A 27,157-nucleotide genomic window follows, 5' to 3' on the forward strand; every position below is an offset into this window, starting at 1 on the left:
AGGTTAATCAGACATTAATAATAGCATAATAGCATATTGCTTCTTCATAAATGGCCAGAACCTTGTATTAAAAAAAAAGTTTTCTGATGTTGCTTTGGGCATTTTTTAGACTTCCTGAAGGTTTAAAGTGCTCAAAGTTTTAAATCCTGTGTTTTGAGAAGTGCTAAATTGAGCTAAAACTCTTCTGTATTATCACATATTATGTATATATCTCAGAAGAGTTTTTGAGAAACTGAAATTTGCTCAGACCAGACGATGGCAAACTTTTTATAAAGGCCCAGACAGTAAATGTTTGAGGCTTTATGGTCCATACTCTTTGCTTTCTCCTTACAATTCTTTACAAATGTGAAATTCCAAGGTCTCAGGCCATACAAAAATAGGATACAAGCCGGCTTTGGCCAAGAGCCTATAGTTTATTATTCTCTGGCTTAGAATTTAATAATATAAATATATAGTAATAATTTCATCTGTCGAAGATAATACCTAAATACCTACAGCTCTTACTATTATAGTTTTAATGCCCATAACAGAAGAGCTATTACCCACACTGAACACACAAGCTGCAGAACAGAGAGGTTAACCATCTTGTCTGCCCTTACTCAACTAGCAAACAGCTCAACTGGACAAGTCTGGTTCCAGAATCTGCTTTTTAATTACAATATACTGCTTTGTAACCAACATTCTGGTTTGGTCTCTTTAACATTAGTTTCTCCTAAAATACTTGTGTTTTGTTTTTTTTTTTCAAGAAGCAATGGAGGGGTGTGGTCCTCAATGGCCTGAAAATTGTCAAGCTCCTTCTAAGTATAGGGGGGAATGGGAGGTGAATAGTAGATGACATAATGCAGGGCTGGTCAATGGCCAGAACTGCTCCCCAACTCACCCTTCAAAGGAACTATTCCTTTACATTTGCTGTCCTAGTATCTGCAAGGGATCATTAACTGATGAGTTCTCATCTGGATATGCCCATCTTTGGATTAATGTTTCTATCAGATACTTTTCTTCATGGTCCAACAAGGATATATTACTTGGTTTAGAGTTGGTGACCTGAGACTGGGAAAACTTACGGTGGAGACTATGCCATTCAAAAGTCGCTTCTAGCTTTAGTTGTCCAATACTCCATTCTTTTCCCGTGAACAACAGAACCAAGTTGTAGCTGGGAGTGCATGTCCATACTCTTCAGTTAATATGTGGATGATACTGGGAGTAACATTCTTTATGCTTAGAGAATGAAGATGCAATTTGTAATGGGGCAAGGCTAGAAAGAACACTATACTGTTGAATTAAGAATTGGTGGTTCGAATTCATGGTTCATTCTTTCTACCTGTGAACATCCTTATCTACCTACCTATCATTTTCATCCCCTCAGTAGTGAGGGGCATATCTATTTCTCAGGCCTTAATTTCTAAATACCATTCCCCACTGTGAAGAACAAGGTCTCCTAAAGAAATAACAGATTCCATGGCTGGGGTGGGGGACTACAAGGTAAGTATGGGATATTATATTGTGCCAGAGTAAGGATGTGCTCAAATTTATGAAGAGTAAATAAGTAGGGGCACTGGCGGGGGGGGGGGGGGGGGAGGTGGTATGTCAGTTAAGTCTCACTCTTGATTTTGGCTCAGATCATGATCTCACAGTTCATGGGATCAAGACCCGCATCAGGTTCTATGGTGACAGTGCAAAGCCTGTTTGGGATTCTCTCCCTCTCTCTCTCTGACCCCTATTCACCCGTACACTCTCTCTCAACATAAATAAACTTAAAAAAAAAAATAAGCAAACAGTACAGATATTGGCTAACCTATGTTGAGGGAATGATGATGGTAGAAAACCACTCTTTTGCAACCATCAGTAAGTCGATTTAGGCCACATTTAGCAATGGATGCTAAAACCAGTGGACAAAAATGTGTTGAAAAACAAGCTATTTACAGAACCAGAATATACCTCCCCACAAAGTACTAATTACAAAGGTAAAAATGGTAACTTTGCAGTGGAAAAACCCAGCTTACCTACCTTAATCGAGTTAACCAAGTTAACATCACCTATTAATAGGACTAACATACCATGTTTCCTTATGGGATACACCAAGGACACATCACTTATGGAATCCTTATGCCAAAAAATGCATAATTTAAATCCAATAATGAGAAAACCTCACACTGATCCAAATTGTATAACACTCAAAAATATCAAGGTCATTAAAAATAAACAGTAAGGCAGTGATCCAGATTAAAGGAGTCTAAGTGAAATGTATAAACCTTGACTAGATTCTAAACCAGAAAGAATGTGATACATTATCAGGACAGCTGATAAAATTTGAATAAGGTTTGTAAGTTAAATAGTGTTATGTATCTGTATTAAATTTTCCTGATCACTATACTTGTAGCTGTGTAAGTAAATTAAACATCCTTGTTCTTAGCACATACACTGATGTATTTAGCTGCAAGGGGCAAGAGGTCTGTAACATACTCATGGTTAAAAATTCTATGTGTGCAGGGACACCTGGGTGGCTCAGTCGGTTGAGCAGTTAAGCATCTGACTTTGACTCAGGTCATGATCTCATGGTTTGTGAGTTCGAGCCCTGCATCGGACTCTGTGCTGACAGCTTGGAGCCTGGAGCCTGCTTTGAATTCTATGTCTCCCTCTCTCTCTGCCCCTTCCCCCCTAGTACTCTGTCTCTCAAAAATAAATAAACATTAAAAAAATTTTTTTAAGTTCTATGTGTACATACAGATATCAATATGTGTGTATATACACACATTCACATACAAGGAGAGAATGATTCAAACATGTTAACTCATCAATCTGAATAAAGGGAATACAAGAGATGTTATATAACTTACATTTTTTGGAAAGTTTGATATTATTTCAAAATAAGAAATTTAAAGAAATGCAAAAATACATATGAAACAAAATATCATCATTTAGCGATAACCAGAAATACCTATTCATCTATACCTTTTCTAATGAGATCACACAAAATCCCATGCCTTGTTTTTTTCAGGTTAATATATTCTGGACATCTTCCAATATCCCGAACTACAAATTTACCTTTTCCCATCTGATGTTCGCATAGTGTCCTACTGGATTAATAAATCATAAAATACTCTATCCAACTGATTGTTTGTTTCCTATTATAAACAATGATGCAATGACCATTTTTTTTATACATCTGTAGCAAATACAAATTTACTTCTGAAGATCAAAGCTTCATCCCAGGGGATCTATTCCTTAATTTTAATCCAATATACCATATGAAATAAAGCAATCATTGTATGAATTCTTGGTTATAGGAAATTTAAGTCAGTAATTTTATTCACTTTTCACAGCTTTACAGCTTTAGTAAAAATAATGGTCACTGTAAATAAGTATAAAATATAAGTTAAAGTAATCCAGAAACCTCCCTGACCACCCCACCCCTGCCCCCGCCAAAAAACTAGCTAGTATATATATGGCAAATATCCTTTTCACACAGTATCTTTAGGCATGTATGTACTTTTAAAGACTCTAGCAGATGGATCTTGCCAAGAGGGTTACAAGCTATTCCTCCCCCTTAATATTAGTTCCATTCCTGGCATTATGGTTCCACGTCATCATTTTAATGGATGTTAGAAAGATTCCATCTGAAGAAATCCCTTTCCACTCTCAACACTTGATAGGTCTTCACCAGCAACGACCCTCCAAATATGTGACGATGTACATCCTGACAGAAGCCATTAAGACATTCTTCACTTTTAACGATTCTTGCCAGTGTGGACTTTCTGATGGTACGTGAGACGTGAAGGGTGACTGAAGTCCTTACCACATACATCACATTTGTATGGTTTCTCACCAGTGTGTACTCTCTGATGGGCTTGAAGACGCGAACTCTGACTGAAGCTCTTACCACACTCTTCACATTTAAATAGTTTTTCCCTAATGTGAACACTCAGATGGACTCTCAGATTTGAGGGGAGACTGAAGGCCTTACCACACTCTTCACACCTATGGGGTTTCTCTCCTGTATGGACCCTCTGATGATGGCGAAGGTTCAAGCTCCTCCCAAAGCCTTTCCCACACTCCTCACATTTGTAAGGTTTTTCTCCAGTGTGGCCTCTCTGGTGGTATATAAACTGTGAACTATATCTAAAACCCTTTCCACAGACATCGCATTTGTATGGCTTCTCCCCAGTGTGGACTCTCTGATGGGACTGAAGACCAGAGGACTGACTGAAGCCCTTACCACATACACCGCATTTGTACGGTTTCTCTCCAGTATGGACTCTCTGATGTACCCGAAAGTCTATGGCCTGACTGAAGCTTTTGTCACACTCCTCGCATTTATAGGGTTTCTCTCCAGAGTGGACTCTCTGATGAGCATGAAGATTTGATCGCCAGCTGAAGCCCTTCCCGCACTCCTCACATTTATATGGTTTTTCTCCAGTGTGAATTACCTGGTGCAGTTTAAGATTTGAACTGTAACTGAAGTCCTTACCACACACATCACATTTGTATGGCTTCTCTCCGGTGTGGACTCTCTGATGGGTTTGAAGCTTTGATGACTGGCTGAAGCCCTTCCCACACGTTTCACATTTGAATCGTTTCTCCCCAGTGTGGACGTTCTGATGGACTTGAAGATTAGAAGCCTGACTGAAGCCCTTCCCACACTCCTTACACTTGTAGGGTTTCTCTCCTGTGTGAACTCGGAAATGGATATGAAGATCTGTATTACGGGTAAAGCCCTTCCCACACGCCTCGCATTTGTATGGTTTCTCTCCAGTGTGGACTCTCCGATGGCATATTAGCGGTGAATTATGACTGAAGCCCTTACCACAGACATCACATTTGTAAGGCTTCTCCCCAGTGTGGACCCTCTGATGTATGTGATAGTGTGCAGCCTGAGTGAAGCCCTTACCACACTCCTCACATTTGTAGGGTTTCTCACCCCTGTGGACCCTCTGATGAACACGAAGATTAACACTCCAGCCGAAGCCCTTACCACACTCTTCACATTTGTATGGTTTTTCTTCAGTGTGGACCCTCTGATGGCACTGAAAATTTGAACTCTGGCTAAAGCACTTACCGCACTCTTCACATTTGTAAGGTTTCTCTCCGGTGTGAGTCCTGTAATGAATGATAAGGCCTGTGCTGCTACTGAATCCCTTGCCACAACTGTCACATCTGTAGGACTTTTCCCCTGTGTGGTTAGACTGATGAGGATGAAAAGCGCTCTTACCGAAGCAATCGCCAGGTTCATGACATTTACTGTGTTTCTCTCTTGGGCGAATTCTCTGAAGAGCCTGCAGGTGTGGCCACCGCCTGGAGCATTTCTCTCCTGGGTGAACGTTGTAAAGTGGAAGCACTGAGCTATAACTGAAACCCTTTCCACACTCACGACACGGAAAGAGATCCCCTCCTGGGGGTACATGTCGACTGAAACCATCGCAAATGCTTTTGTCGCATTCATTGTATTCATAGGGTTTCTGTTCTGTGCCAGTGCTAATACAATCACTAAGTGACTGCTTCATGAAGGCCTCACATATACTCAGGTTATTTTTCACATTTACTTGCGGACCTCTACTCTGCTCCGGTGGCTCACGCGGGTAGGTATTCCCACAAGAATCCTGAGTTCTCAAAATAGATACACCTGCAGTGTAACTGGAGCTACCTGCTTTAGGATTCATTCCATTATTCTCACTTTCAGAAACCTGAACAGAATCACCGTGGAGTAACTGGGAACGCTTCCTCTGAAGACAGCTGGTTAAATCACTTGCCACCTGCTTCCAGATTTGCCAGCAGGATAGTTCTTCGTGTGAAAGGTATTTTAATGCAACTTTTCGAAGAGTCTCCATCTCCTTTTGATTCTTGCTGCCTATAAGAAAAAGCAATATTCAGAGATAAGGACAAGTGAATGCTTAGGTCCAGAAACGTCAGGATTTCACATAGAGGCCCTACGATAAGGCCTCCACAAACCATGGGGAGGGTCACGTCTATACCGTATCATGTAACCTTTTATGTGTTTCCATGCAAGTGGAAGCAAAAAATGGGGTCAACAGACTCTTAGCCACTAAGTGTAAATGTAACCCATTTTAGAACCATAAATTTCATAGATTAAAAGGAGAGCTTTAAGTTTGAAATCAAATGACTGCAGGGCAACAAAGACAAGCCACATTCTATCCTCCAATAACATCAATTAAAAGCCTACTCACCTTTGCCCTAGTAGGCTTATGGTAAGAGGCATCCTCCCCACTAAGATTAAAAAAGCTTATAGGCATTAAATAGTATTTTAGGTCCTGGCAGAAATCACACATAGTAAGGACACCACTGTATGAAATGCTTGTTTCAAAAAAAAAAAAAAAAAAAAAAAAAAGAAACAAAGAAAGAAATGCTTGTTTCAGTTCTAAACACACACCTAAATATTATATTTATGCTGGATAAAGATGTAAAATATCTGATCGAAGGTCATGGCTAAAAATGTATGGAAGCCACTGGCTTAAAATGTTTGAGCGGGGCTGGGTACCAAAAGTCCTTCATTAATTTGCTTAAGCGGAAAGTTACATTCTAATAACATAAGCTGAAAACTCTCAACAGGTATATATACACTTCTAGGTATGTTAGGTGAAGATGTCCATGCCCTAATCCCTGGAACCTGTATGTTCATGTATGTAGCAAAAGGGCTTTAGATCTGATTAAATTAAGGATCCTGAGATGGGGAAGTTATCCTGGATTATGTGGATGTGTCCAAAGTCATCACAAGGGTCATTATCAGAGGGAGGTGGGAGGGAACTGTCCCGGGCCTCACCCTATGCATCTCTGCCTTTTGCTGGTTCGGATTTGCATTCTTTTCGGGGCACCTGTCTGGCTCAATCGGTTGAGCACGTGACTCAATCTCGGGGTGTGAATTCAAGCTCCACGTTGGATGTAGAGATTACCAAAAAAAGAAAATCTTTTAAAAAATAAATAAATAAAAAGGCTGAACCTCACTCCTGAGGCTAAGTCTGCAGGTGAAAGCGAGACCCAGTGAAGGGAAGCAAGTATCCAACATCCTGAGCGCATCAACCATGAAGCGACATAGGAAGGGGAAAGGACAAAAGAAGGGGTACATCCATCACTCGCTCACAGAATTCATTGCCTTTGTATTCCTTTGATTATAATGCAGTTATAATTATAAGTACAGAGCTTTCCTGTGTTCTGTCATTTTAGTGAATGCCAGCTGGGTCCTAAGAGGGTAGCCCTGGAGAGCCCAGCTGGTGTCTGACGTCTTGGTGGGTGGTCTCATGGAGGTCTGTGCCCTTAACCTGTGACGCTGGAGCTAACTTCGGGTGTTTCGTATCAGGACTCACTACAGCATGTCAAAAGGCTTCTCACATTGCTCTATCAGCTAGTTAATATCACTAGGATGCAAATTACACTGGAAAATTTAGAAAGTCTGTAATTTTCTTTCCTGTCAGGACCCTTCTCGTGTCCACAGGTACATATACCAGTCTTCTGATGCCTGGAAATGTCCAGTTTGAAACTACTGAACATCTACCATATATGCGTTCTGTGATCGTTTAGGTGTTAGCGAGAGGGCAGGCGCTCAGCTGGGAAGCTGGTGGCTTCCATTCATATGTGGACAACCTGAGCCTCTTCCCTGAGAACTGATGAACTGAAATGCCTTGCGTCCTTGGCACTGATAATTTCTGATAGTTTAGTTATCCATTCTGATAACTGGGAATAGCTTTTATCTTCTAAGTTTACTCAGTATAAATCTTTACATATTCCAAGACATCTTAGAAATGAGAACTATAAGGGGCGCCTGGGTGGCTCAGTCGGTTAAGCCTCCGACTTCAGCTCAGGTCACGATCTCACGGCCCGTGAGTTCGAGCCCCGCGTCGGGCTCTGGGCTAATGGCTCAGAGCCTGGAGCCTGCTTCCGATTCTGTGTCTCCCTCTCTCTCTGCCCCTCCCCCGTTCATGCTCTGTCTCTCTCTGTCTCAAAAATAAATAAACGTTAAAAAAAAAAAATTAAAAAAAAAAAATTAAAAGAAATGAGAACTATGTTAGACATTCACTGGGAGACGATGTTCCAGAACAATCCATTAGTCACATTAGTGGGCTCTAAACCTATGAGCCACCTCTAGAAGTGACGGAGATGGGATGCCCACTTGTCTCCAGTATCTGTAAGCTTTTTGTTTTTAAGAATCTACAAAAATAAGCCCTTTAATTTGTCCTCTTGTGACCTGCAAAGAGCACTTTAGCACAGTTTTTGTATGTGGGGCATGGCTGCAAAATCCTGAAACATGCTGATGGTGAAGAGGTCAAAAAACCTTTGAGACAAGGTGACAGCAAATGCTACAAGATTTGTTAAAAAAGACAGACTTGGTCTATTATGCAAAACTGAGAAGTGACAATACTTAGGGTCGGCATTCCTGAGGTTGAGTCTGCATGTGAAAACGAGACCCAGTGAAGGGAAGCAAGTATCCAACACCCTGAGCGCATCAACCATGAAACGACATAGGAAGGGAAAAGGACAAAAGAAGGGGTACATCCATCAATCACTTGCAGAATTCATCGCCTAACTTATCACGTTTGCAGACAAGCTACTGTTTCATTTTCAGGCAGAGGGACAGCCTGTGGATTTACTTGATCTCGGAATATCTAATTTTTAACTTCTAAATGGGTAGAACTGAGAAATATGCCAATTAAAGAGAAAGGACACTAGGGAGAGAAAGGAAAGGAGATCGAAGAGTGAAGTGAAAGGTGAAGGAGAGAGAGAGGGCAGGAGAAAGGAGGGTGGTAAAAGGCTGGGCGGGAAAGTAATCAGCCTGTCTGGGGACATGGACACGGCATTCTTCCCATCCGGGAAAGGCTGCTATTGAAAGGCTGGTATTGTAGCTCACTTCTACAAGAACAGTAACTAGGTAACTGACTTACTCACTTAACAAGCACGTATGGGATCACCTTCTGTGCAGAAGGCCCACCCGAGGCTTTGAGTAGACACAGCAGATAAAACTGCCCAAATTCCTACTTCCTGGAGAGATAGAGGACGCACAAGTAAATAAAACTGTGTTACCAGGTCAGGAGGTGATCGGTGCTTAGACACAAAATAAGGCAGGGTGAGGGGATGGAGAAGGGAGAGGATGACACATTAAACAGCAGACACAGAAGGCCTAGCTGATGTAGGTGAAACCCGAGCAAAGACCTGAGTAAGGGAGTGGCTGCGGACTCTATGCCCAGGCAGAGGGGGAGCCAGTCAAAGGCCCTGAAACAGCAGACGACACTCCAAGGGGGCCAGGACACCAGGGATGATGGAATCCAGGGTAAAAGCAAGGCTGATCATAGAGGAACCCGGTGAGGCATCCACTGTGCAGGCCACTGTGAGGACACGGAGAGAAATGGGAAGTCTCTGGAGGGTTTTCAGCAGGGGAACGGCGTGATCCCACTTGCTCCCTAAAGAATCACTCAGGTCCCATGTTGAGAACAGATGACAGGAGTGCAAGGGAGGAGGCAGGGAGACCAATGTGGAGGCTGCTTTCCCAGTCCAGGCAAGGGATGACAGTACTGGGACAAGAGTGGTAATCACGGGCGTGGTGAGAAGCAGATTAGCTGGTACCTGAAGGAACAGCCACATGGTTCTCACTGGAATATCCATTTCTTTGGGTTTCTCTTTCCATCATCCAAAGCTTTTCTTCTGCCTCCAACTGGGACATCATATCTGGCTTGAAGGGAAGATGTCCTATGAAAAGGCAGATACATATTTTTAAGATGAACACAAAGCTGTATTTTTGTCCAAATTCTACAATCCTTAGAACCTCTAAAGTGACAGTTTAAGAACTTTTTTGATCACAAACCATAAGAAATGGATTGAGGTCATGACCTAGTCCGTGTCTGGACAGAGATAAAATTAGATCTAGCCAATGGCTGTTCTCATCCTATTTCTCACTCTCACACCACTCACTGCAAATGGTCAGTTTGTGCCTCAACGTGAGCAGGTCTTGATAAGGAACTTTGATGGTTTCTGCCCTTATTCTTGTTTATTCTATTTCACTGAAAAATAAAATTCCAGTACAATGTATTAATTCCATGACCCACCAGTGGGTCACAGCCATAATCTGAAAGATAAAGTATTTGAAAAACATAGAAGCCAATTTGTAATTTATAATTCCCATTTATAGTTAATTTTTAATTTTGTTTTTAATGTTTATTTATTTTTGAGACAGAGGCACAAAGCACGAGCAGGGGAGGGACAGAGAGAGAGGTAATACAGAATCTGAGGCAGGCTCCAGGCTCCAAGCCGTCAGCACAGAGCCCAATGCAGGGCTCGAACTCACGGACCGTGAGATCATGACCTGAGCCGAAGTCGGACGCTCAACTGACTGAGCCACCCAGGTGCCCCTCATTTATAGTTAACTTAAAGAGGATTTCTCAACTGCGGCACTATGAATATCGTGGACCAGCTACTTCTTTGTGGTGGGGGTTGTCCTACACGCTGTAGGTTTAGAAGCATTGGCAGCCACTAGGTGGCAGTAGCACCCCTCCCCTCTAGTTGTGATGATCAAAATAGTCTCCAGACATTGCCTAAGGTGGGGGGGGGGTGGGGGTGGGGGTGGAATTATCCCTGGACAGAACTTTGCCTGAGCAGAAAGACCAGGAAAAACTATGCCTGCAGTCCCAGGGATTAGAAAAACTTGTGCTTTCAAGGTCAGGGAACCATTTTGAAAGGTCCAAAGCTTTGAAATGAGGACACGGGCTCTCAGTAGGGGTGAGGTTCAGTGTCACTACGCCTGTTCTCACCCACTGAAAGCAGGTTCTCGAAGTTCTCCACCATCACATCTCGGTACAGCTTCCTCTGGGCAGAGTCCAGCAGTCCCAGCTCCTCTATAGTGAAGACCACAGCCACGTCCTTGAACGTCACTGCCTCCTACGACATCAAACACACACAACCTCGATCCCATAATCTCCACTGGAAAAAAGCCAGGATTGAAAAGGGTAAAGAGGATTACCAAAAATCTTGTTGCTGATTTGAAGGGAACCCAGGCAGATTTCAGTCCCAGAGCTGTCCCCCATTCACCGTCCCCTCCCGATCGCCCCACAAAGCTTGGATTCTGTCCCTGCAATTTTCACAGGCCTTTGGCAGTCCTCCAGGACAGGCACACGGCTTTCTGTGTTCAATGCATATGCCGTATCCACCTGCGGCATTCACAGCTGGTGAAGGCACAGACTGAGTTCAAATTTCAAAGTTTTAATTACAGGACCTTGGGGGAAATTCCATAACTTGCCACTATCTCAATTTCCTCTTTTCTTTAATGGTGTCTAAACCACAAGGTGTTTGAAAACGTTAGATGAGTAAGTGCATGCAAACCACAGAGAGTGGTGCCTGGCACATCTCAAAGTGCTCAATAAATGTGAACAATTACTATTATACGGTCTCATTCCATTTTGCGACCAGAGACTCTAACATTCCTTAGAATTTACGATTTGTCTTTAATCAATACAAATCATGTCTAATTAGTTCCAGATTTTTATTTTGTATTTATTTTTTCAGTTTATTTATTTTGAGAGAGGGAGAGCATGCACACCCGAGTTGGCGGAGGGGCAGAGACAGAGGGAAAGAGAATCTTAAGCAGGCGCCACACCCAACACGGAGCCCAACACAGAGCTCGATCTCACGACCACGAAATCATGACCCGAGCCAAAATCAAGAGTCAGTCGCCCAACCGACTGAGCCATCCAGGCGTCCCATAGTGACAGATTTTTAATTTTAATCAGTGCTGCAAAGATCCTTTTACGGAGATTTTGGCTAAGAGCAGCAATTGCAAAGTCACAGAATAAACCCTTCCAGATTTTTCAAAGAATAGCACATTTCCCTCTCAAAAGGTTTTCCCAGTTCACCTTTCATGCAAGAGTACAAGTGTTCCTGAATCTCTAGACTCTGGCCAAAGAGGACAGAACTCCTGTTTAAAAAAATCTTCGACAACCTAAGTGATAAATACACAGAAAGACTTTGTTCACATCTGCATACGTTTACTTATGAGTGACCATTATTTTCTCCATAAATTTGCCTTTTTTAACACTCCATTTCTCTTACTCATATACCAATTAGGTTTTTCTTTATCATAATAGTCTTTTTCTTTTTTTTAATGTTTATTTATTTTTGAGAGAGAGAGAGAGAGAAAGACAGAGCATGAGCAGAGGAGGGGCAGAGAGAGACAGAGACACAGAATCTGAAGCAGGCTTCAGGCTCTGAGCTGTCAGCACAGACCAGAGCCCGACACAGGGCTCAAACTCACGAACTGCAAGATCATGACCTGAGCTGAAGTCAGACGCTTAAACAACTTAGCCACTCAGGCGCCCCTCTTACTAATCTTAATAGAGTTATTAAGCCTTTCTTTAATGTATGTAAGTACAGCTGACCCTTCAACAAGGGTTTGAACTGCATGGGTCCACCCTATATACAAATTTTTTACAGTACTGTAAATGTATCCTCTCTTAAAATTTTCTTAATAATGTTTCTTTTCTTCTAGCTTATTTTATTGTAAGAACATAGTATATAACATATACAAAATATGTACTAATCAACTGTTTACGTTATTGGTAAGGCCTCTGGTCGACAGTACGCTTAAAAGATAAGTTTCTGGAGAGTCAAAAGTTAATATGTGGATTTTCAACTGTGCAGGGGGTTCAGCATAGTTTGAGGGTCAACTGTAGATCCCACCAATGCCAATATTGCACATACAGAGTTAAGAATGCACGTGAAAAAGGAATGCGGGAAAGTGCAAAGAGCTGGTTTGTAAGCAAAGCAGGAGTGTGCATCACTTTTGTCTATTTCAAATTGCTATTACTTTTTTCAGAGATCCTTTTGTGAAATAATAAAGATAAAACAGCACCCACACATGCACACAGAGTCTGGCCAGAACATGCACTCAAAATCTGTTGTTTTCCACGAACCTTTCCAAGGAAGAGCAAAAAGGATGTGCCTAATCTCTGAAAAGTAAAAACACACCTTGGGAGCCACAAAAGAATGCCTTATTTACCTGGAACGTGGTCATTTTCTCCTGCTCCTTCTCGGAAAGGTCAGAGTCCTGAGAAGGCATAACTGGGGAAGGACAAAGAAGCCATGAGATGCAGGCCAGGGCGGCCATGAGCCCATGCGGATCTTTGCAGAAATTATACGAGAGTTCTACTTCCAGTTGCAGTCACATACAGCAATGTAAGGAAAGCACGGAGTAGATTCCAACTACTAATAAGTTGGTTAGTCAGGGGCCACTGGACAGTCAATAGCCTGCAGAATCAAACGCAGTAACCCTACTATAAGAATTTTCCATCCCGGGGACAGTAGGAAGTGAAGGGCATTGTTAACAACATGTATAGGCTTAAAAAAAAAAAAAAATGTGGTTCTAAGTCAAAGGCCTCGGTTTAAATCCTGGAAATGATGCTTGCATGTATGTAATGTCAGGGGTGTTAAAGAAAAAACTCTGTGCCTCACTGTGGTCATCTGCACGTGAGGACAGGATACGAACTGCAAATCATACTCACCTCATGAGGTTTTCCCCGGATTAACAGCAGATGGAAAGTTCAAAGGGCCAGGAATCCTTTTTTCCTGCACCTGCAAAAAAGCAGATGATACTTTGCATTATAAACTGTATTTGCACAGGTCTTTTCTCAAAGCAGCAAAAAAGACCAGAAAAGTACCTGGACTTCATAACGCTCTCCTATGAAACTCACCTTTCTTCTCTGAAAATCCTAATTTTGACTTAAAATTTTCTCTTACTTAACAATTCTTTCCCCAGGGGTGCCTGGTGGCTGGGTTGGTTAGACATCTGGCTCTTGGTTTCGGCTCAGGTCATGATCTCCTGGTTAGTGAGTTCTAGCCCTGTATCAGGCTCTGCGCGGACATGGCAGAGACTGCTTGGACTTCTGTGTCTCCCTCTCTCTCTGCCTCTCCCCCACGCATGCTCTCTCTCTCAAAGAAAAAATAAAATAAACATTTAAAAAATAATAATTTGTTGCCCAGCTAGTAACATTTCGACACTGGTATTAGTTTTCTAAAAAGCATCATTTCGAGTCAGTTTACTTCATGAAGTCAATAAAAGGCTTCTTGGTAAGAGCCTTTTAATCCTATGTGCATAGAGATAAAGATACAAAATAAAAATCAAGAAACACAGAAGACAGATTGAGAGGCTCCAAGATTTGTCCAATAGGAGTATGAGGAAAAGAGAATGAAATAAATGGCAGAGAGGTCTACTTCAAAATTCTGAACAGTATAAATAAAAATACTCTCTTAAATCATACTGAAACTCAAGAATGCAAAGAACTAAAAACTGTACGTAAATAAGAACTAAAAACAACAAAAATCCTTAAAGCTCCCAGAAAGAAAATACGGTTTACCTAATAGAAATGACCATTAGACTGACAGAATCAGGGAAACAGAATGGAGATCTGAAACAACTGAACGAGATCTCCAAAAGGAAGGAAAAAAAAAATAATGGTCAACCTTGAATTCTATGCTCGACAGAGTGACTACTGACACAAGGCAGGAAAAAAAAAAAAAAAATTCAGCTGAACAAAGATGAAGAACATTTATAACTAAATGAGCCCTAAAGAAGAAATGGTAAAATAACAAAACAACAAAAAAAAAAACCCAAAACAAACAAAAAGACCCTTGTAAGTATGTCGGTAACGTCTTTGTGATTTAAAACAAACAAACAAAAAGCCCAAGAAAGATCTGACCAATTTGGAGGGTAGTCAGAACAAAAATATAACCTATCCCACAGAACCTACCCTACAGTTTAAAAAAAAAAGGGGGGGGGGGGCGCCTGGGTGGCTCAGTCAGTTGAGCATCAGATTTCGGCTGGGGTCATGATCTCACAGTCTGGGTTCGAGCCCCACATCCGGCTCTGTGCTGACAGTGCAGAGCGTGCTTGGGATTCTCTTTCTCTTCCTCTCTCTCTGCCCCTTCCCTGCTTGCTCTCGCTCTCTCTCAAAAAAAAGAAAACATTAGTCTCAGAGACAGATAACCGTTTTTTATCCCAAAGCAGTTGCGAGTAAATAAAAGAGGAATAAGACGAAAGGAGAGCAAAAGGAAGAAATGTAAAACGTGGTAAACTGAAAAATGAAGACATATTCAAAACATATGCGCGTGTGGTATAAAATCCACACTCACACCTGCCAACGGGGAGATTAAACACCGGCAGGCTGATGCGACAAATATTTGCACATTTTCCTACTGCGAATTTACTGGCTGACAGAAACCTGATGAACTGAAAACAGAGGACAGGACAAGAAAGTACCTTCGCTGGTACGTACCCGGGGCTATGCCGTGGGCAGCCAAGAAGTCCGTCCTTTCTCCCCTTTGCGACCCCAGGGACGCGGAAGAAAAGGACGCGGTGGGACGGCACGGCTGGCTCTGTCTCCGGGATCAAGCGTAGCGGACATCCCCAGGCGCTAGCGCGGGGTGCCTCGGGGCTTCCTAAAAGAGATCGATAGAGCTGGGGAAGACCTCGGTGCCCGGGACGACGACAGCAGGGCCACGCTGTCGATGCCCCTAGAGCCCTGAGCTCCCTGTCTTCACTGGGGCTTCCAGGCAAAGGGGCGCTGGTGACCGAATTGCTCTATCACGAGCGAGAGCCAACCCGTCATCCCGTGCCCCGCCGTTCTAAGCTCTGGACACGTACTGTCTCGTTCAGTTGGAATCACAACCCTACCCAGTAGTTTCTCGCTCGCTCGCTCGCTCGCTACCGGACGGAGGAGGAAAGTAGAGCGCAGAGAACAACTCGCCGGGTATTGTACCGATAGAAGTAGCAGCGCTGCTCGGTAAGTGGGGGAGGAGAGCTGAGGGAATCCAAACTTCTGCCCTCCGTCTCTCGGCCTCCGCCGGCGGCAGCGACTCCTCCATCCTAAAAAGGCCGCCTCGGTAGCGACTAGTCCCACGCTCAGGCCGAAAAGGCTCGGAGGGGTGGGGGGGAGCAAGGCTGACTCACCTCCCGACCGAAAAGATGGTGGCAGCCTCGCTTTTCCGGGGCGGAAGTGCCTCTGCCTACACGGCGCCCCAGAACTACACTTCCCGGAAGCCCCAGGGGGAACAGGCGGCGCAGCCGCCCCTTGTTTCCGGAAAGAGTTAAGGACTACATTTCCCAGAAACTCAAAGAGGAGGAAGAACTTTGCCCGCCCGCCTTAGGCCACTCCCTTCCCTCCCAGCAAATCTCCCAGCTAGTAATGCGAGGACTACAACGATCAGAAACCGCTTTATGGCTTCCCATTTTGCCGCCCTAAAGCTGTTCTGTGACGCCAGTGAAACTGAGTTTTTCCCACTGACAAACAAAACGTAATTAGCAAATATTTGAAGAGTCAGAGACTTAAAAACAGTTTGTAAGAAGATCACGTGACCCTTCAATAACGAAGTTGTACCTACTAGTAGACGAGAGAAAACGATAGCCTTTATTGTGCAGTTTCAGACACTTTTTAGATATAAAAACGAATGAAAGACCAAAAACAAAAAGTGGAGGCAAAACGTATTGTAGATTTCAACTTTTGTGAATAGCACAAATAATTAAGAACTTGGCTACTGAGGACAGCCAGACATACTCAAGAACAAAAAGACAAGCTTCAGCATATTTGTATGATCGATTTCCCAAGCGGGGGGGGGGGGGGGGGGGGGTTGTAAACATTCCTCAGAGAAATTTCCGAATTTGAGGATGAATACATTATTAATTAGATTTTTATCCAACAGTCACTGTGAAACTCTCGTTTGCTGATATCTATGATAGAACAGATGTTTCAAAGAAATGAGGGTGGAGAGCAGAGAGGAATACCTAAAAATATCTACATATCCACTACAATATATGTTTGCATTTCTTATTTACTGAACATGTTAGGAAAATAGGCATGAGCGACAGGAGGATGGACCTTAGATGTCCTGACAGAGACCCCCAACCAAGGACCGCCCAGGGACCACCCCATTCCATCCACCTAGCGGTAGGTTTGCGTTACAACATCCCAGCAGAGGAAGAGTTAAGTTTGTTGCACTTGTGCAGAAAGCAGCCTGTTGTCCTTATTTAGCTTAGATCTCTAGAAATATGAATAGAAATAATGTTGCGGTTTCCTTCCCCTGCAAGCATTTCGAATACATATTGGGAAAGGACATGTGTGGCTAATTAGTATGTAATCCAGGCCCGTCAATCAAATGTTGAGATCCAAGGACCCTCCAAAAGAAAAAATTGATATAAGCACATAGCCCAGAGTTTCTGTGGGGCCATTCCTTCTGTCATACACCGTTTCTTGTGAAGTACTTTGTGCATACTAGGGCCTATTCCAAACACTTGAGACTCTGGGACTCTCCATTCACAACTGTCTTTTTGAGGTAAATACTATAATTTCCTCCATTTTACAGTTTAGGAGGCAGAGGCAGAGGAAGGGTAAGTACTTTGTCCACGTTACTAAATTAGTAAGTGCCAGTGCCAGGTTTCAAAATTTGGCATTTGACACCCAGAGCCTGAGCGCTAACCACTCATTAGGCACATCTCGTATAATCAACACGAACAGATACTTAATTTCAATCAATTTTTTGGCCTCCCTGATGCCAAAGAGATAGAACATAACATGGAAATTCAGTTATCTTCACCTGCATTTCTATCCAGTGCCCTCAAGGCAAGTCACACAAACAGGAATCTTCTATGTCGTTTTCCGCTTCAAACCCGTCTTCCACTCATGTCCGGCCATGGTGAATAACTTGTACTCCTACAAAAAGCCTCTTTGTATCTACTGTTCATTACATCACACCCCACTGCTCTATTCCCTTCTAGGGCTTAGTCTTCATCTACAGCTTAAATCTTCCCTGTTCCCGTAAGACTTCTCGTGGGTTTTGTCTCATACATGAATAAAAGCCGTGTGTAATAACACAGACTACAGATTTGGAATCAGGCTGCCTGGGTTAAAATTCAGTTCTTCCACTTATTCTGTGAACTCTGTTCCATTTTTATTCACTTGCAAAATGGAAATAATACTATGACTGATATGATAAACAAATTAGTAACTACACTGAAGGGCACTGGAAACTCTACCTGACTCATAACCACCCTATAAAAAGCAAGTATTATCCTCAGGTGACGGGAAACATGAATAAGGGATGAGTGGTTTAGCAACTTTGCTTTAAGATCATTAAAATTAAGAGCAGGGCGCCTGAGTGGCTCAGTTGGGCATCCAACTCTTTTTTTTTTTTTGAGAAAGAGAGAGAGAGAGAGAGAGAGAGAGAGAGAGAGAGAGAGAGAGAATCCCAAGCAGGCTCTGCAGTAGTAGTGGGGGGCTCAAGAACTCAGCTCAAGTTTGGGGGGCTCAAACTCAAGAATTGTAAGATCATGACCTAAGTCTAAATCAAGAGTCAGACGCTTAGCCAACTGAGCCACCCAGGCACCCCAAACTCTTTATTTCAGCCCAGGGCATGATCGCAGGGTCATGGGATCAAGACCCACATTGAGCTCCACGCTGATAATGGAGCCTACTTAAGATTCTCTCTCTCCCTCTGCCCCTCTCCCTGGCTTGTTCTTTCTCTAAAGTAAATGAAAAAATAAAATAAATTAAATTAAATTAAAATAAAATAAAATAAAAATTAATTTTTAAAAAGAACTATTTCCTATGTTTGTTTTAATGTACAGCATTGAGATTAAAAACACAGACTTGAGGCTGTAACACGTTGGGCTCGAATGGCAGTTCTGCCTCTTAAAGCGTTAAGTTTTGGGCAAACAGTGTAAACTCACAAAGAGTAAATGAAAAAGAAAAAAAAATAATTTTCCTTGTCCAAAAGATGCATTTTCTCTGCCCTTTTTCTTAGAGCATTTCCATAGGAAACCCAGTGCTTTTTGGATCTTTTTTCTGACCTTTAAATACATATGTAAATCTTGTTAGAGGCTAAGTAACTTCTTACCAAGTTTCCAGAAGTGTTTTTCAAAGGTCTGGGCTTTGTCCCTTTTAAATGTAAATGTCCGGGCAAATAATCTAGTGTCCCTATCACTGTGGGAGTTTAACCAAGGTTTCTTTCTCTGCTAGCAGGGGAGATAAGATACATTTCATTATTCCCTTGGATAAGGTCAATTAACTAAGAAAATTCCCAAGAAAAATTAGCATAAATTTGTCAACGAATTTGCAGCAAATGGTGTAATCAAGCCCTCTTATAGGAAGACAAGATATCGTTAATACTGAGAATACGTGTACCCAGTAGTTAAACATTTAACAGTATAAAAAGCTTGTAACTGCTCGCCTGTATAAACAGGGCGAAGCTTCTTTACTTGTAATCTCTTCCCGCAAATTACCTACAATACGGTACTCTGAATATGAGTATTCAGTAATAAGCTTACTTTTCTACATTATGTAGCGAGAACTTTGTGTTAGTAGGAGGTTGTATTTCCAGCTACCTCTGCTGAAAAAATAAATAAAAGGCGAATAGCATTACCTGGCTCATAAGGCTGTTGAGGTCATTTCATAAATTAATTCGTATAAAAATGATGAGGGACCACTATACCAATGACACTACTTGAGAGATGAGCATAATGAGACCAAGAGAGATTAGGTAACTCGCATAGCGTTGTTCTGCTAGGAAGTGGCAGCGCTGACTGGTAGGTGAGGAAAGCCGGCTGGAGCGCCGGGAGACCGCAGACCAGGCGACACGGAGACCTGGGCCGCCCCGACCCAGGGAAGCCAGAGGCGCTGCAGACGGGAGGCTTGGCAGAGGGGGACGCAGACCTCTTCCAACTCCACCCAACGCTGCCTCGGGCAGCTCCGGGCTCGGAGAGCTCCCTGGGAGGGAAGACTCCTCTACTGGACAGGAAGGCGCGCACCAACCTCGCCCTCCTACCGCGAAAGCGGCTCTTTCCGACTAGAGGGAGCTCCTGGACCACTTCCCAGAATTCCCTCGCCAGGCCTTCCAGAAGCGGAAGTGCTCCAGGCTACATGTAGCCCAGACTACATCTCCCAGAATGCCCGAGATAAACGATGCCCTCAGCTCCGCCTCCTAAAGCGGAAATACTTCCGGGTACCCTGAGCGGCTGGGTATTAACTCCTTTAATGCCAGAGTGAATCTTGGCGGGATTGTGTCATTTTAGACTGCAAGGGTCTTCCACGGTGGCTCCTACAGATTCTGTTGTTGCAAGCTGATCAGCACTTTTTCAAGGCGCTCGGAAGGAGGTCGGGGTAGGGCAGTGAAGAATCCCAAAAAGCTGCCCTGTAGGAGTAAAAATAAGAGGGAAATGGATTGTCTTTGGTAGAGACCCAAGACAAACTCCAAATCACCTCACTAATTGAAATTGGATTAGAGTGAAACGTTACTGTCTTCAACCAGCTAGCAAAAACAAATGAAAATCTTTTCTAGAGAAAGAGAGCATCATCCTAGCCTTCAAATTATTTCTGTAATACTAAAATATATTAATAGCGGGCAAAATAGCCCTTGGAGATAAAACCATTATGAGGCATGGAAAGAAACACTTCATAAGTTTCAAATTATCAAGAATAACAGCTTTGCATGATCAAAAGCAAACTTTAAAAAGCAAAACTGACAGAATTACAGGGAGAAAAACATTCACAATTAGACTGGGAAGTTTTAACACATATTTAGGAAGAATGTAGAGTCTGGAGAGCATTTACTAAAACAGAAGAGAAGCTGAAAATTAAAATGGAAACATCCATCTCAGGAATTTAATAAACAGAAAACAAAAACTATAGTAAGTAGATGGAAGAAAATGATGAAAATAAGAAATTCATGAAATAGAAAACAAAATAGACTGAAGTTTTTGTGAAGGGCCAAAAGACGAGTCAATGAATAAACCAATAAAATTGACAACGTCCAGTAAGAGTGGCTAAGAAAAAAAAAAGACAGCAATGACATACTACCAATTTCAGTGATAAAAATGGAAACACCAATAAAGATATTAAGAAAACATTGTGCAGAAAATTACAATGATAAATTTGAAAATACATGTCAAATGGTTATAAACTCCTAGAAAACTCCAGCTTAAAGCTAAAATCAATTTCTACTCCTGAAACCAATATTACACTATACGTCAACTAACTTGAATTTTTTTTAATGTGGAAAGATACCTAAAATAAACGTATACAACAATTACACATAATACTTAGTGATAAAATGTTGAAATTTTTATCTTTGAGAACAGGAAACAGAAGAGAATGCTAAATACCACCCCTTTCATCAAATTGTACTGGTTCTTGTATCCAGCAAACTGGTCAAATTTACTTGTCAATTCCAATAACTTTGTTGTAAATTATTTTAGATTTCCTAAATACATAAACACGCCATTGGTAAATAATGACAATTTTGTTTCTTCTTTTTCAGTCTTTACATTTCTTATCTATTTTTCTTTCATTTGTACGTTGAAAAGAACTCTTGTTCCTTTTAGCCTATTCACACTTTTTAAAAAGATTTTTGCGGGAGTATTTTAAAGCAAATTGCAGAACCTTTTTTCAGTAAAATTAAATTGAAATCCTGGACACATGTGATAAAATAATTTTGTATTTATTCCTTTCTTTTCCCCATCGAACACTTTCATTTGCTCCTCTGACCCATAGGATATTATTTAATCTGAATTACAGTTGATTCGAACAACACAGGTTTGAACTGTGCAGGTAGACTTATATGTGGATTCTTTTTCAATAAATACAGTACAGTACTATAAATGTATTTTCTCTTATGATTTGCTTTAAAAATTTTTTTAAAGTTTATTTTTAATGAGACAGAGACAGCAGGAGAGGGGGAGAGGGAGAGAAAAAGGGGGACAAAAAATCCCAAGCAGGCTCCGCGTTTCCAGGACAGAGCCTGACTTGGGGTTCGAATTCACGAAACCATGAGATCATGATCTGAGCCAAAACCAAGAGTCAGACACTTAAAGACTGAGCCACCCAGGAACTCTTCTCTTATGATATTCTTAATAACATTTTTTTCTCTAGCTTACTTGAAAGTACAGTGCAACATTCAAAATACATGTAACAACATATTTGTGGGGAATAAGCTTAGGAATCCCCTGGGCTTACACCAATGGGTTAACAAGGCATAAAGAATTACAAAGCGATAGGATGCTCACACCCGAGTTTGGGTAAACAAGATTAGCAACCCAGAATAGGGAGGTGCAAAGGCACCCCAGAATAGAGAGGGGTGCAAAGGCCCCAATACAAAGTTATATGAGGTAAGCAAGATTAGGCATTCAGGAAGAAAACGCCCCCCCAATTTAGTGTTATAGCATAAAGCTGCTTTCGCAGGAGGGAAGGATCAAATTAGGTAAACAGGTAAATTGAGTTATAGACCACTGTGCTGAGGGTGAAGTTGCCCAGAGTGGAGATGATTAACAAAAGAAAAGGTGCCTTGTTAACCTTGAGGTTATTTCCCCTGTCTTATCCCCTAGGCTAGCTAAGATAAACATATACAGCACCTCCTGTCTGCCGTTAACAACCATCTGCCCATCTTCCCGGCACCAGGATTTTGTTTTATATTGACCCAAGCCCCAAACACTGTGTATCTTCAAAACCCCCTTTTCCCCTCATGCCCATGAGCTAATGTTCACCGATCCAATGTCTCTTTGTGCACACCCATCGTGTTTGTAAGGCTTTTGATCTTAATAAATATGGGGCAAGGACACTTATTCGGGGCTCTTGTCTTTTCCTGGACATTAACCATCTCTCACTTTTTATCCTGCATCCTTCTCTCTTGCTAGACGAGAGAGAACTTTAGACCCAGTCTATGACAGATATTAATTGTTTATTGGTAATGCTTTGGTCAATAGTAGGCTATTAAGTCTGGGGGGAGTCAAAAGTTATACACAGATTTTTTACTGGGTGGGTTAGTGTCCCTAACCCCTGTGTTGTTCAAGGGTCAGCTGTATTTCTTTTTGTGTGTCTTCTTATGCAGAATATGTGTGGTGTGTTTTTGTGTGAACATATTTTTAATTTATGTAAGTAGTATTGATGAGGGAGCCAAAGGCAAGCTGAGGGTAAAGCTAACACCATGCAACTCTCTCTCTCCCCCGAGGTGGGATATGTGTGACATTTCTCAGGTACCCCTAGCTGCCCAAGAACAAAGGAAAGGGAAAAACAAAGGGTTAAATGATGGAGATCACAATCATGCAGGGCATGAATCTCCATCAGTTTGCAACTGTCTTAATGATTTATAAGAAAAAAGGAAATCTCCAGAAACCTATAGACTCAGTTTCCTGGAGCCCCAACGTCACCCTCCCCTCCATAGTGATGTGGGTAACGAAGGCAAGAAGAAAATGTACACAAAATTAAATTTGTTTATAACCTGCAGCCCATTGACAAATACTTGAGATAGGCAGAGTAAAACATTCCTCCAAGAAACTCCCATCTTTCTTAATGTTAATGCCTTACTAGAGGGAAAAATAACTTTGGCTCAACCATAGCAAGATCTCCAGTATCTTGTGAGTCTTCTTTAGCATATGAAGGTCCTTTTGGAAACTTCCCCTTGCCTTTACCCACCCCCTCAACTCCCAGATATACAATCAGTCACTCCTCACAACCCCAGTGCAGCTCTTTCTACCCACTGATCATGTCCCCTTTATTTAGTAAAATCATCTTTTTGCACCAAAGACATCTCAAGAATTCTTTCTTGGTCATTGGCTCTGGACCCCATCATCACTCCAAAAACACGTCAGTATTGTGTTATAAAACTTAATTGATTTTTTTAACTTTCTTCATTCAGTATTATATCTTTAAGATTTGTCCATGTTTTTAGCATACATCTAATTTACTTTATAAAATTCACACACAACATCTTATCTATTTACTCTTCCATGAAAGATACCCAGTTTTCCATTGGCAATAATGATGTGATATGTCTCCATACTCCTATACAAATGTATGAGAATTTATTTAGGACACATATCTAAGGAGTGCGTTTGTTGGTTCACAGCATATCCATATACTTATATTTATAAATAATAGCTAGTTTAATCTTTTTTATTTTCAAGAGAGAGAGAGAAAGAGCGTGTGTGAAGGAGAGAGGGAGGAAGAGAGAAAAAGAGGGAGAGGGAAAGAGAGGGAGGGAGGGAGGGAGGGAGGGAGGGAGGAAGGGAGAGAGAGAGAGAGAGAGAGAGAGAGAGAGAGAGAGAGAGAGAATCTTAACCAGGCTTCATGGCCAGTGCAGAGCCCAACATGAGGCTCCAAACAGGGCTCAGTATGGGGCTCGATCCAACCACCCTGGGATCATTACCTGAGCTGAAATCAAGAGTTGGATGCTCAACCAATGAAGCCACCCAGGCGCCCTGCTAATTTAACCTTTTGAGAAAGTGCTGGACTGATTTTCCAAAGCCTTTGCACATTCCAAAACATCTCCACTCACAGCATATGGCAGTTTCAATTTCTCCACTTCCAATCATTTAATTATCAAGTTTTGTTTTGTTTTGTATATAGCCAATCTGGTGAATGTGGAGTGCTATCTCATTATGGTTTTGATTTACATTTTCCTAATGTTGACCATCTTTTCATGTGCTCACCGGCCATTTGCGTATCTTCTTTGGAAGAATGTCTATTACCAAATGCTTTGGCACATGGTTTAATTGGGCCATCTGTCTTTTTATTGATGATGTGGGTTATTTGTCTTTTATTACCAAATTGTAAATGATCTTTATATATTCATTCTAGTTATAACTTCATTATAAGAGATACAACTTCATATATGATATGAAAACAAATATTTTTTTCTCCCATTCTGTGGATGTCTTTTCACTTTCCTGGTGGTATTTTTTGAGACACAAAAGTTTCTAATTTTGATGATGTCCTACAAATCTATCTTTTATTGTTGTTCCTTGTGCCTCCATGTCATATCAAGAAACCACTGACTAATGCTAAAAGTTTTATAATGTTTGGTTCTTACATTTAGGTCCTTGATCCATTTTGAGTTGGTTTTTGAAAATTGTGTGTGGTACGGGGTGCAACTTCATCTGCGTGTATATATCCATTGTCTCAGCGCCATTTGTTGAAGAGACTGTTCTTTCGCCATTGAGTTGCCTTGGCACCCTAACTGGATTTTTAAAATTCATTTATCGTGTCCTACATTGGATAAACAAACTTGATGATGAAGAAATCAATTTAACAAACTTTGTCTTAATTTCTGGGCTTTTGAAACTCCCAAATTTCAAATTTTCAAAATTAACTTTATAATTTATCCTTTATATTTAGGGCCTTTAATCCTTTTGGAGTCTACCGATGCATGTGTTATCAGGTGAGGAACCACTTTGTTTTTCTGCATATACAAAAGAAATGCTTAAAAACGAGTAGTGCTATTTATGGATAGAAAATTCCATAATTTAAAATATGCTAAACTAGTATAGTGATCTACAATATCAGTGCAAACCCAATAGAAATGCTGGCTTTATGGGGTACCTGGGGCTCTCAGTCAATTGAGCATCCAACTTTTGAGTTTTGTTCAGGTCATGATCCCAGTGTTGTAGAATTGAGCCCCATGTCAAGTTCTGCAGTGAGCATGGAGCCTGATTAGATTCTCTTTCTCTCTTCCTCTGCCCCTCTCTTCCACTTGCATTTTATCTCTCTCAAAAAAAAGAAATACTGGGGTGCCTGGGTGGCTCAGTCGGTTAAGCGTCTGACTTCAGCTCAGGTCATGATCTCACTGTCTGTGAGTTCGAGCCCCGCGTCAGGCTCTGTGCTGACAGCTCAGAGCCTGGAGCCTGCTTCAGATTCTGTGTCTCCCTATCTCTCTGCCCTTCCCCTGCTCATGCTCTGTCTCTCTCTGTCTCAAAAATTAAAAAAAAATTTTTTAAAAACATCAAAAAAAAAAAAAAGAAATACTTTTTTTCCTGGAAATTGATGCAGTAGTTATAAAAATTTTGTAAAGAAGCAAAGGGCTAAAAATAGTTAAGATAATGTTAAGACAACAAAATGGAAGCCTTTATCAGATATTAAATAATATTATACAGCTACAGTATCTGAGACAGCGTGGTGTTTGCTTAAAGACGGCCAGATAAAAAAGGGAGGAGAATAGAGACCAGATCAAAGCAGACACTTTCATCTGATTCATGAAAATGAGACATTGCAATAGAGGGCGAGAGAAGTATTTTTATGTATGTTCCTCCATCAATCGGACATCCATATGGAAAAGTATATTTACTTCTACTTCACAGAATCTACAAATATAACTTTCATAAGGACTGTAGATCTAATTTTGAGAAGTAAAATAATGAAGCTTTTAAGAATAAAACCTTAAAAAATTTTATGTTTATTTATTTTTGAGAGCAAGAGAGACAGAGCTCAAGCAGGGGAGGGGCAGAGAGAGAGGGAGACACAGAATCTAAAGCAGGCTCCAGGCTCTGAGCTGTCAGAACAGAGCCCAAAGCAGGGCTCAAACCCACAGACCACGAGACCATGACCTGAGACGAAGTCAGACGCTTAACCGACTGAGCGAGCCAGGCGCTCCTTAAGAATAAAACCTAAGAGAGAATGTTTGTTACCTTAGAATAGGGCAATAAAATTCTTAAACAAGTCCAAAAGCAAACTACTAAGTGTTGACAAGGATATGGAGCAACCATAACTCTATCACTTTGCATGTGAGAGTGTACATTAGTTCAGTGACTTGGAAAATGTTTGGCAGTGTCTGCTAGAATTAAATATATGCATCACCCATGACATGCAATTCCACTTCCAGCAAGCAGAAAAATAAACACACTACACACACATCCCAAAATATACGCAAGATTTGGCCCCTAGGATGTAGTTTGCCTACCTCTGCTCTACAGTAAACACGTAAACAATTGCTTATAAACAGCAACATGGTTCAAGCTCACAAACACGATGTTGAGCAAAACAAGCGGGGCACAAAATAATATATACAACGTAATCCCATTTATGTAAAGATAAACAAAAGGAAAAGTAGTCAATAGTAATAGAAGTTAGGGAAGTGCACTTGAGGCGGGTGGGTAGTAACTGAAAAGGAGCAGCAGTAATGGTTTGTTGTGTCTGTTAGAGCCTACTGGTGGTAATGGTCTTGGTTATGGATGCCTGAAGTACTGGCTCAGACTCTGTATTACTTGTATAGAGCCCCACAGACGTTTCCCCAACTGGGGCCAATGTTGTGGCTGGACCAGCCCTTATTGGTTATTATGATCACAGGACACACTTCAGCAAAAAAACAGGAGTAAGATTTATAATTCCCATGTCCTGGAGGGTACATGGTATGCCAA

The 27,157-nt window shown here is 41.6% G+C and overlaps 1 protein-coding gene and 1 long non-coding RNA gene across 4 annotated transcripts; one reads left to right on the forward strand and one right to left on the reverse strand.

Moving 5' to 3' along the window:
• Positions 1-2,760: 2,760 nt before the first annotated feature.
• LOC122493930 (zinc finger protein 227-like) lies at positions 2,761-16,025 on the reverse strand. Of its 3 annotated transcripts, none has more exons than XM_043598673.1 (7): positions 15,935-16,025; positions 15,261-15,423; positions 13,491-13,560; positions 12,989-13,050; positions 10,749-10,875; positions 9,568-9,690; positions 2,761-5,845 (listed from the first exon to the last, which is right to left on the reverse strand). In XM_043598673.1, exons 4-7 carry the CDS (start codon positions 13,046-13,048, stop codon positions 3,729-3,731), a joined length of 2,427 nt encoding a protein of 808 aa, XP_043454608.1. In that variant the 5' UTR covers positions 13,049-13,050; positions 13,491-13,560; positions 15,261-15,423; positions 15,935-16,025; the 3' UTR covers positions 2,761-3,728. The 3 variants fall into 3 exon arrangements, with proteins under 3 accessions (XP_043454608.1, XP_043454609.1, XP_043454610.1); XM_043598674.1 differs by having other exon boundaries at positions 15,744-15,963; XM_043598675.1 differs by lacking the exon at positions 12,989-13,050.
• Positions 15,662-25,264, forward strand: LOC122493935. Its single transcript, XR_006300068.1, has 2 exons — positions 15,662-15,767; positions 25,143-25,264. It is a non-coding gene; the product is annotated as an uncharacterized LOC122493935 (long non-coding RNA).
• The last annotated feature ends 1,893 nt before the right edge of the window (positions 25,265-27,157 follow it).

Source organism: Prionailurus bengalensis, chromosome E2 (genome assembly GCF_016509475.1).
Source record: "Prionailurus bengalensis isolate Pbe53 chromosome E2, Fcat_Pben_1.1_paternal_pri, whole genome shotgun sequence".
NCBI lineage: Eukaryota > Metazoa > Chordata > Mammalia > Carnivora > Felidae > Prionailurus > Prionailurus bengalensis.

Excerpts from the sequence above, each read along its gene's own strand:
- LOC122493930 (XM_043598673.1), bottom strand. The coding sequence starts at position 13,048 with ATGCCTTCTCAGGACTCTGACCTTTCCGAGAAGGAGCAGGAGAAAATG. Across the intron at positions 10,876-12,988 it reads AGAAAATGACCACGTTCCAG|GAGGCAGTGACGTTCAAGGA; the intron begins GTAAATAAGGCA and ends TTGATGTCGTAG. Across the intron at positions 9,691-10,748 it reads CGAGAACCTGCTTTCAGTGG|GACATCTTCCCTTCAAGCCA; the intron begins GTGAGAACAGGC and ends GCCTTTTCATAG.